This window comes from Pantherophis guttatus, chromosome 9 (genome assembly GCF_059756535.1).
Source record: "Pantherophis guttatus breed Tessera chromosome 9, ASM5975653v1, whole genome shotgun sequence".
Taxonomy (NCBI): Eukaryota; Metazoa; Chordata; class Lepidosauria; order Squamata; family Colubridae; genus Pantherophis; species Pantherophis guttatus.
The window spans coordinates 11,111,493-11,121,507 of record NC_142071.1 but is presented as its reverse complement, the minus strand read 5'-3'; the positions used below and the strand labels follow the sequence as shown (position 1 = coordinate 11,121,507).

Below are 10,015 nucleotides of genomic sequence, written 5' to 3'. Positions count from 1 at the left end.
CTATTCTCCAAAGCACCTGAGGGCAGGACAAGAAGTAACAGATGGAAGTTTATCAAGAAGAGATCCAACCTAGAACTAAGGAGAAATTTCCTGACAGTGAGAACAATTAATCAGTGGAATGGCTTGCCTTCAGAAGTTGTGGATAATCCATCACTGGAAACTTTTAAGATGACACTGGACAATCATTTGACTGAAATAGGATAGGGCTTCCTGCCTGAGCAGAGATTGGACTAGAAGATCCAAGGTCCCTTCCAATTCTGTTATTCTGCAATTTTACAGACAAAGAGCAACAGAAGAGAATACAGTATCTGTAGCTCAGGGTTTAACTATGGAATTTTTGGTGCTACCTAAACTTGGTTGTTCGCTTGCAGATGTTACATCTTCATCGATGATGTTACCTGGTTCAGTACTGAAACATCTGCAAGCAAACAACCAAGCTAAGAGGCCATCAAGAACTTTTCACAAACAAGAACAACTCAGATGTTCCTGTCAAACCTTTTCCCTCCTATTTGAGGATTTTAAGGTTTCCATCAGCCCAGTTCAGAAGACAAAAGTGTTTTTCTGTCATTTCTCTGTCCCCCTAGAAAAATGCCCTGGAGGCTAAAAAAGACAAAAGACAAGTTCTCAGTAGTGCTTCCACTTTAGCTTACAGCAGTGTTTAGAATCACCTTTTATTTACAGATTAGAGAGGGTTACTTCCCCACTTCTTCCAGAAGTCATCCCTGTATTAAAAAAAAATAATAAACAAAATGTCTCAAACCAGCCTTCTCTTTTACAATTGCTTCATCATGCTGGATTATATTTAATCTTCAAAAATAATGATTTTTTGTGAAATGGGAAGAACTACAGTTTACGTCATGATGATCCAACTGTTTTCTGCATGGGGGGGGTGGGGGCGGGAGGAGAAGGAATCTGAAATAATAATAATAAAAAAATAGTTGTCCATTACTTGGGCACTTCAGTACACAGTCTCCTCAATCTTTGGGAGACAGTTCAGGTAAATACTTAGTATTCGTCTAACGTATCAGCCCTTGGAATGGAGAGGCCCCGCTCCTTCAGCGCTTGCATTTTTAACTTGTCTGATTCTTGCTTCGTTTGCTGCTCTACTCGTTGAATTTCCAAGATTTCCTCTATCGAGACTTGCTGCAAAGGGGTATCACTTTCCTTTTCCAGGTCCTGCAGTAGAAAAAGAGTCAATACTTCAGGGTTTGAAATTGGGAAGAAACAGCAATTTTTTCCCTCTGAAACACAAAACACAGATGCTGTGAATTTGTACATGTATGTTTAGTGCCTCTGTTCTATTCCACATTATCAATTCTCAATTTTAAAATGCACCAAAAGATACCATTTTTTATACAATAAAGAATAAGAATAAAGCAAAATGGAGGGGGGAATGACTCAGCTGTTAAAGATGCTGAGCTTGTCAGCTGGAGAGCTGACAGCCCGAGTTTGAGACCCAAGCTCTTTTCAACAGGGTGAACTCCCGTCCACCTAGAAGTTTGAAAGCATACAAATTCAAGTAGACAGATACCACTTCAGTATTTGGCATTTAGCCATGCTGGCCACAGGAACACTGAAAATGTCTTCAGACAACGCTGGCTCCCTCAGCTAAGAAACAGAGATGAGCACCGTGCCTTAGATTCGGACATAACTGGATAGGGAAACCTTTACCTTTCTAAAGAATAAAAAACTCCTAAAAAAATCCCAATCCTTCCCCAACCTTGTGGTCTCCAGACAGATCAACCTACAAGTGCCTGTAATCCCAATTTAGGTCAGCTAATATCAATTAAGAATTAAGTTGTAGCAGTGTTTCTCAACCATCGCAACTTTAAGCTGTAAGAATTTCAAGTCCCAGAATTCTGCTCCAAGAGGCCTGCAATTCTTTGAAAAAAGAAAAACCAGTTGCTGACTTACAATTTCTCCCAGGAGTACAACATTCTCGCCTCTGACTACGAAGATGCCACGAGGGATGTCACCATACTTTTTGCCCACATGAATGCGCTCCACTGTTTGGTGCAAAACCAGATTTGCTGAAAGTTCAGGGAGAAGGAAGGAAACAAAGATGGAATGAGTGATGAAATGTGTGGCTGCTTGTAAAGGAATAGGCTGCAACCTTCCACCTTTGGGTTTCTATGCAACTGCGTTCTAAAGAGGTAAGCAAATAGTACTAATTAGCAAATATTTCCTCTTTGTTGTCTGGCATTGGAAACATTATTTCTATTTAGCACTTATGAGACTTCTGTTTTTCTTCCAACATGTAAAAAGTGAATCTTTGTCTTATTTTATTCATCCAACAGCTTAATGAGAGCTGTTTACACTGCTTAGATGTCCTTCATAGTTCTTTTTGCAAACATAATGGTATTTCATTTTTCTTTTGGTATATCCCTAAAAAACACACCATTGTCATATATGTAACTTACATTGCCAACAAAGGAGAATATTTGTAATTCAGGGTTGAAATTAGGGGGCCGTTTTGCTCTCTGACCTTGGTTGTTTTCTTGTAAACATTTCATTATCCCAACTAGGCAACATCCAAAGACCTCTCAACTTATATTGCATTACTCAAGAGTTTTCAACAATCCAAACTCAAGAACAGAACACAGGCATTGCAGGCAGAAAGGACCATCTCAAGCTTTCGCCTCTCCAGTAACAAGGCTAAAAATGACCCCTAACTTTGGGGTAAACAGTTATAGACAGGAAAGATTGTACTTACATTCTAGGGTACTGAAAACAAAGAAATGAAAGTAAACAGCTCAGGAAAGACTAGCTAGCGTCCGTGTTTGTACATTGCTTGAAATCAGTTTCCTTAACTACCGTTTGTTAAATAATCCACAGTTCATACAATACTCGTAAGTCATGAACAAAATAGCTGGAGTCTATTCAAACGAACAAAATAGCTGGAGTGTTCTATTCAAAGTCATAGAACAAAATAGCTGAAGTGACAATTCATGTTAAGTCAGAATTAAATATTCTTGTGAATCCAAGAGTACACACCTCCAGCATTCAATTTTGGTGATCTGAGAACAATCCATCAAAAGCTTCTCAGTTTGGTAATCAGGAGATTATAGGATCACAAAAGTATCCTATACATTTACAATATAGCCATTTACAAATAAGGTCTTAGCGAAGAATGATTCATTTGAAGAGGTATGCTATCAGGAAGCATATACCATAGGTAGTCCTTGCTTAGTTACTGCCTCATTTAGCAACTGGTTATGTTTAAGATGCAAAAGTAACTTTACCACCAGTCTCTGCATTAATGACCTTTTTGGGTCTGTAAAGGAAAGGACAGCTGAAGGAAAATCAGCAGTTGCCTTCACTGTGATTGTTAACTTAGTGATTGTTTCACTGAATGTTGCAGATCCCAACTGTATATTTCTCTATGCTTTCTCACTGAGTAGCTGCCTTTCTTCAGAATTTCATATGCATATAGCAAAACCAAACCTCAGTTGACATCCCTTATTTTTCCAATAGGAAGTCTACTCTGTACAGAGGTATGCAAATCCAAACTCAGTCTGACATCTAACACAAATTTACCCTCTAACTCATCTGTTAGCCAAAGATGTGCAGGATTTCCAACATGCTGATGACAGAACAACGTTTCCCATTCTTTCAGCCCAAAATGGACTAACCTACAAACAAATCAGCATTATCAGCTTCCAGGTTGGATGTAGGGCAGCGGGCTTGCTGTCCTATATGGCCAGCATGAAATTTCAGAATGCTAGGCATTGTTCAGGAAAAAAAAGTTATATCGTACATATTGGATCTGAAGCCAAAAAGATTTTGCAAAGTGGAATGGAGATGCATCCCACATCTGTTAGCAGTTAAGCAGTTGTATCTTTCTCTGGGCCTGTACAATATAATGCCATGAAAAAATGCATTTGAGCTATGAAGACTGTAAAATAATGAACAAGGTACTTAAAGTATACATGTCAGTGTTCCTTAACTGGTGTGATTTTCCTGGGTTTGCACAACTACTGTGTAAGCCCATGAAAACAAAACCCACAGCTTCTAAAAGGAGATTCCAACAGATGTACCATGTGTGCTTATCCCAAAACATTTTTTCAGCGTTAAATCCAAACCATAGCATGTCAGTACAGGCTTGCTTGCAATTATCTGTAGGTTTACTTGTAAGGATGTGGTCAAATGCAACAATAATGGTATGCCTACCCAACCACTAGTGGGATTTGATTATTTGCAGACAAGCATTATTTAATAATTCCACATCTGGAGAGAAATGAACCTTTCAGACTTCTACCAAATATTAACATCAGGCCACAGAAATATACAAACACCACTGCTTATTCTCATTCCAGAAAATGGGCACAATATACTATTTCAGTTCTGTTCCTCTGGTCAATCCCACCAAGCTTGGTTTCTGAAATTCTTTTCCAAGCCTTTTGCTGATAATGTCCACATTATCATAGGAGGTATCCACATTTTCTTCTGTAAATGTAAACATACATATGTTGCATCTCCATGTGGGTTTTTGCTCTCCATCCATGTTGCATTTGTGTGCATGCTTGAATAAACATAGGAAGAGCCTTAAGTCCTATGCCCACAGCAGCTTAAAATGGTCCAGTAGAAAACATTTCAACCATCGACCAATATCAGAGAGATACACAGGAAGTCTTTTTCTTCTGCAGTCCCCTTCACTCTAATCCATTTTCAAACTCAGTATTTCTTTTAGCAGTTTCTCATCCTGCACCCAATTTTGTCCCATTGTATTCAGTTGTTAGACAATTATACTGCTTCCAGACACTCAAATAGAGTCCCATGCCTCTTTATATAAACTTTCCAACTTTCTCCAGCACAGAAAAGAAAAATGAAAAATAGAGAAAAAGGACAAGGACCTATTGGGCCTCTGCCAAAGAATACAGACTTCTGAATTAAATCTGAGAGTTGGGTCAATCCTGACTCGTTATTTTTGTTCAATTCTTAGTATACCGGAACTAGCCTAAGCTCTAAAATAGTTGTATACAATACTGGGGATTATATGTCGCTCAGAGCTGAATCGTTGAGTTCTTGGTATTTTGAGCCCGTTTTCTTTTTACAGATGTTTCCCATCTGCATGAAGGAAAACAAGCTTGATAAACAGCCCCATAGCAATGCACTTCTAATCTAAGAACAGAAACTACTTTTATGATTCTTATAATCAGATTGTCCAAGTTCAAGTGGAGTTCTCTAAACCCAATTAGAGGCATGCCTAGGTCTTGATCTTCTGTAGCATTTGCTACCCTCTAGCGGTACAGCAGAGTTCAGCAGCAAACTGGACTTTTATGTATTCATGTACAGTACTTAAAGCCTGAATTAACAGCTAACAGCTGAAAATCAAATTCCATGGCAAAGCAGCTCAATTTCAATAGCAGAAAGTCAGGCCCGGTACAGATTTTAAAGGGGAGAAGACTGTCTCTCAAAAGTCACTCTTGCTTTTGAAAATAAATTTGTTGCTGCGTTCCTGTGATATGACTTTTGGGGATGTTCACACCATTGGTTAAAAAAGGGCATTGGAATGCAGTTCTCTTCACCCATTTCACACTAATCCAGTGCTGTATTAATCAGTGTTGGATACTCAGATTTCTGACTGATCTTTCTGGTCACCTGGTGATTTAGAACAATACATACTGCATGAAAACTAAGCTTGGGAGAGCCTGGGATGACTTTTGAACCCTAGCTTTTCTCCACAGGCCATGAAGCAAAATTCTACAGGGTTATTGTGGAGGGAAAAAAAATATGAAGAACGAATTCCATGCACACTGCTTTGAACTCCTGCAGCAAAGGCAGAATAAAAATTTATTTGCTGTCAAACTTGTTTTGAAGGTACCCTAAGAAATCAATAATTTATTTTTATTTTAATCCAGGGAAGTCCTTGATATTTTCTCCTTTGAATCAGTTTTGACACCTGGTGTCTGCATTGACAAATCCTTGCAGTTTTCTTAGCAAATTTTTTGCAAGTAGTTTGCCAGTGCCTCCTTCCTAGGGCTAAGAGAAACCCTAACTGGTTTTGCGTCTAAGGCAGGACTAAAACTCACAGTCTCCTGATGTCTTCACCATTACACCAAACTGATTCTATATACTCTGTCAGCAATAAGTGTTAAGTACATTCAAAATAAAATGTCACTTTTTTCTTTTTTTTTCTTCTTTTCCCCGTTCTTTCCTCAATCCTTTTTTTCCTTTGAACTCCTGGCTTTGGCAAAATATTAGCTGCATGAAGAATCATCAAAAGATACATAAGTGAAAAGATAATGGTTTGGCATACCAAATTGATCAATGCTGCGTAAATATCCAATCAATGTTCTGCCATCTCTAAGGAGGACCAAGTGTTTCTCTGGAAAGGGGGGGAAAAAAAGGGGAAAATCTCATTAATTTGCAAAAATCAAGCTTTTTAGAGAGTTGAATCAGCTTTTCTAGAGTTTTCTGAAAGTCTATAAGCCTTGGAGTTTTCCAAAATATATTACTATCTATCTTTGTGTGTTTTCTACCAAAATTCTTTTTGCTTAGTCTTGCTATTTGGAATTATAAAGAATGATCAGATTCACTGTACAAGCAGAGAGGTGTAGGGATCCAATTAGCCTTATTATTTGGATTTGATTTTCATTGCTTGAATTTGATTTTTCTTCCTCAATCGCTCTAAGCCAGTGATGGCTAACCTTTTCTGGACTGAGTGCCCAAAGAGCGGGCGCACGGGCGCCAATCCGCCTGCACCCCCAAAATGCAAGGTGCGTGCCCCTTGCATGCGCCCAGCCCCCAGCGCATGTGCGGCAGAGACCCAGTGGGTGCATGCACAGTGGAGCTGAACTGGGGCGACGGTTCTTGTGCCCACAGAGAGGGTGCTGTGTGCTACCTCTGGCATCATCACTGCTCTAAGCTAACTGAAAACTCTCCAGTTCACCCCATTTTAAAATGTTGGGTTTTACAGTATTAAAAGTCTGCCACGTTTTATGCTTATAATACACCATAAACTATAGTTTACTCAGTGTTCATAGGTTCTTTTGCACAGTGCAGAATAAACTTACCATATGGACTGCACATATACAACATGCTAGTCTAAAAATATAGCCAGCTATTTTGTGGTTCAGGTGATTATGTAAGAATATATCTAAATGGGGTTAGCCCTGGAAGGATGTTTGCCTTTAAAAGCCATTAAAAATGTATCACTGAAGGAAACTATCATGTAAAACATCAGAGTAGTGTAAAACAGGATTGACTGATAGATGTTTCAATGTCTCCTATAGGTACTAGGAAGGAAGGAAGGAAGGAAGGAAAAAAGGAAGGAAAGAAAGAAGGAAGGAAGGAAGGAAATTTAGGCTTCAACCCTCCCACTTTTGTAAAAATTCACCAGTGGCTTTGAAACTATGGGTTACAGCTTAGGGCATTGTGCAAAACTCCCCAAAGGTAGCTTATCCCATTAACAATGATTTCAATTAACTTGCTCAAAACCACGTTAAAGCCTTCACACGCCACTTCCAAGGCAGAAAACAAGAGAAGAAAAGCCAGGACGATAGTGCCAAGGGATCCGCCACCCACCCTCCAAAACAGAGAGAGGAGTCCTACTAGTATACCGAGCGCTCGGCAGCCGCAAATCCTTCAAACCGAAATCGGCCCCAAGGCAGCGCTCCACGCCTCTCTTTTTGGGAAGGGTGGTGGCGGCGTCTCCCCCTTTTTTTCACGCCCTTCGCATTCGTGGCCATGTCGAGCAGCGGCGCTTAAATTAGTGCAATGCCATTTCCTAAAGCAAAGGCATTTATCGAGAGGAGAGACGTGGAAAAAGAAAGATGGTTCAAAACCCGAGAAGAGGAGAGAAAGAAAACCGGCTCGCTTGCAAGGAGCCAGGCGCAAAGGAACCCCACGCCGAAGCGGGGCGCCCCGCGCGCAACTCACTATCGATATCTTGGATGAGGCTGGCCGTGCCCGGCATGTAATTCATTTTTCCCCCGGACGCAGCGGAAGCTCCGCCGCCCGCATCGGCCCTGGGAGAAGCGGAACCTGCTCTTGGCCTCTCCCCGCCCGGTCCGGAAGCACAAGCTCCGGCGGGGCGGGGAGACAAAAGGGGACCCGAGCCCGGCGGCGAGTTGGTGCGCATGGGAGTTCCCAGGAGAGAGTCTGGCGCCGCCGGCCTCGACCCTTAAATAGGCGGCCAGGGAAGGGCGGAGGGGTCGGGAGCGGCCGCGCCCGGCTGGCTGGAGCGCAATCAAAGACGGGATCGGAAAGACATCTCGGTTGCGCCCGCCGGTCATGGGGGAACTTGAACCATCCGTTTTGGATGCAGAGAAGGATGCGCGGGATGGGCTCCGCAGCATCAGACCCACGTTCGCTTAGGGTAGCTGGTTCATGACCTCCTAACCCCCCCCCCCGCCGGGATTTGGGCTGCAGCGGGACCAGCAAACCACGTGCAAACCTGGTTTGCTGTGGGAAGCCTGCTATATTCTGGTCTGTAGTAGGTGGGAGTCCAACTAATGTGTTTTATTCAATAAACCATCATTTAGGGTGCTATGATCCCAGTTCCAAAATTATGCTCTTTATGTAAGCTTGCAGGGTCCTAACTCAGCTTGAAGATCACTGGGTGACATTGGGTTATTATTGCACATTAATTTTATCCTTTTGCTCTTATATTATTCTACTCCAAGTGGCTGCCTGGACTAGTCACTACAGTTTTCTTGGCGTGTTTTTTCACAAGGAGTTTGCCATTGTCTCCTTCCTAGGGCTGAGAGAAAGGGACTGGCCCAAGGTCATCTAGTTGGCTTTGGGTGGGACCTGAATTTACAATATCCCTGGTGCTTTAACACTACACCAAACTGGGTCTATTCTTTTTTATATTCTTACTTTTTCAACAGTATTATGAATGCTAAGAGTTCTGATTTAAAATAGGGTTTTACATTACATTCTTACAATCCTAAATTTCAGGTATTATTTGTATCTTATATATTTTATTATTATTGCTAAATGCTTGTAATTTTTATTTACACTGGTCTATTTATTATTATTATTATTATTATTATTATTATTATTATTATTATTATTATTATTATTATTATTATTATTATTATTATTATTATTTATTCAATTTATATGCCGCCCTTCTCCTATTGGACTCAGGGCAGTGCACAGCCAAGGATAAAAAACATACCAATACAAAATTTAAAATCAATTAAAAGAAATTATACAGCTTTTGGCCCACAATTTAAAACAATCCAATTAAAACCCAATTTACACTTAAAAAGCTAAAAAGAGCTAAAAAGGGGGGGGGTGGGGGTTCACGCCAGCCCTGCTTGATGGAAAATAAAAGTTTTTAGGGCACGGTGAAAGGCCATGTCTATCTTTACATATCTTTACATATCTTTGATGTAAAGATATGCACATTATCTATGCTACTCATTTTAAGGATAAAATAGAAAAAGATAATTTAAATATTTGTATGTCATTTGTCCTATTGTGTTAAGACTAAGAAAATCTTGACTGTAAATGCAACTTTCCTAACCTGCTACCCTCCAGACGGTCAAAATGGCTTCAAATACTACTGCAAACTCAGTTAACTGAATGTGTGCTGAATGTCCTTAACATGCAGAGACATGTACAGTAGAGACAATCTATATTTTAAACCTGTTAAAAGAAAGTAATATAAAAATATTCCTTTCAAAGTTCTCTTTCAAGTACCTGGGCAGTTACGCAATCTGTACAATATTATTTAATTTCTGTTTTGTCCCCAATCTTCTTTTGATAGGGACTCTCCATTAGCCGTCCACATTTGTTATTAAATTTGTGGAATAAACTATTGCTCCACCCATGACAATATTCCAGTTTGAAGGCAAATTCTGCTATGTAAAATAAATAGGTGACAAGAGGGTGGAAAAAAGGCAAATTTCTCATCTGGGCCCTAAACAAAATCCGAATTCCTCTTTTTTTCTGGCGCTTTAAGAGTTAATTGAAAGTTTCTTCTAAAATCAGACTTGCTGATTGGATATCATTCCCGGTGACGTTGGAGAGCGGTCCCCGCTTATTGACGTCAGCAGCAGCA

General features: G+C 40.3%; 1 protein-coding gene across 1 annotated transcript; it reads right to left on the bottom strand.

Annotated features, from left to right (window-relative positions):
* Positions 1–621: 621 nt before the first annotated feature.
* Positions 622–8,128, bottom strand: LSM1 (LSM1 homolog, mRNA degradation associated). The gene is made up of 4 exons (XM_034436866.3): positions 7,882–8,128; positions 6,260–6,328; positions 1,915–2,030; positions 622–1,176 (listed from the first exon to the last, which is right to left on the bottom strand). Exons 1-4 carry the CDS (start codon positions 8,081–8,083, stop codon positions 1,006–1,008), a joined length of 558 nt encoding a protein of 185 aa, XP_034292757.1. The 5' UTR covers positions 8,084–8,128; the 3' UTR covers positions 622–1,005.
* Positions 8,129–10,015: the final 1,887 nt, after the last annotated feature.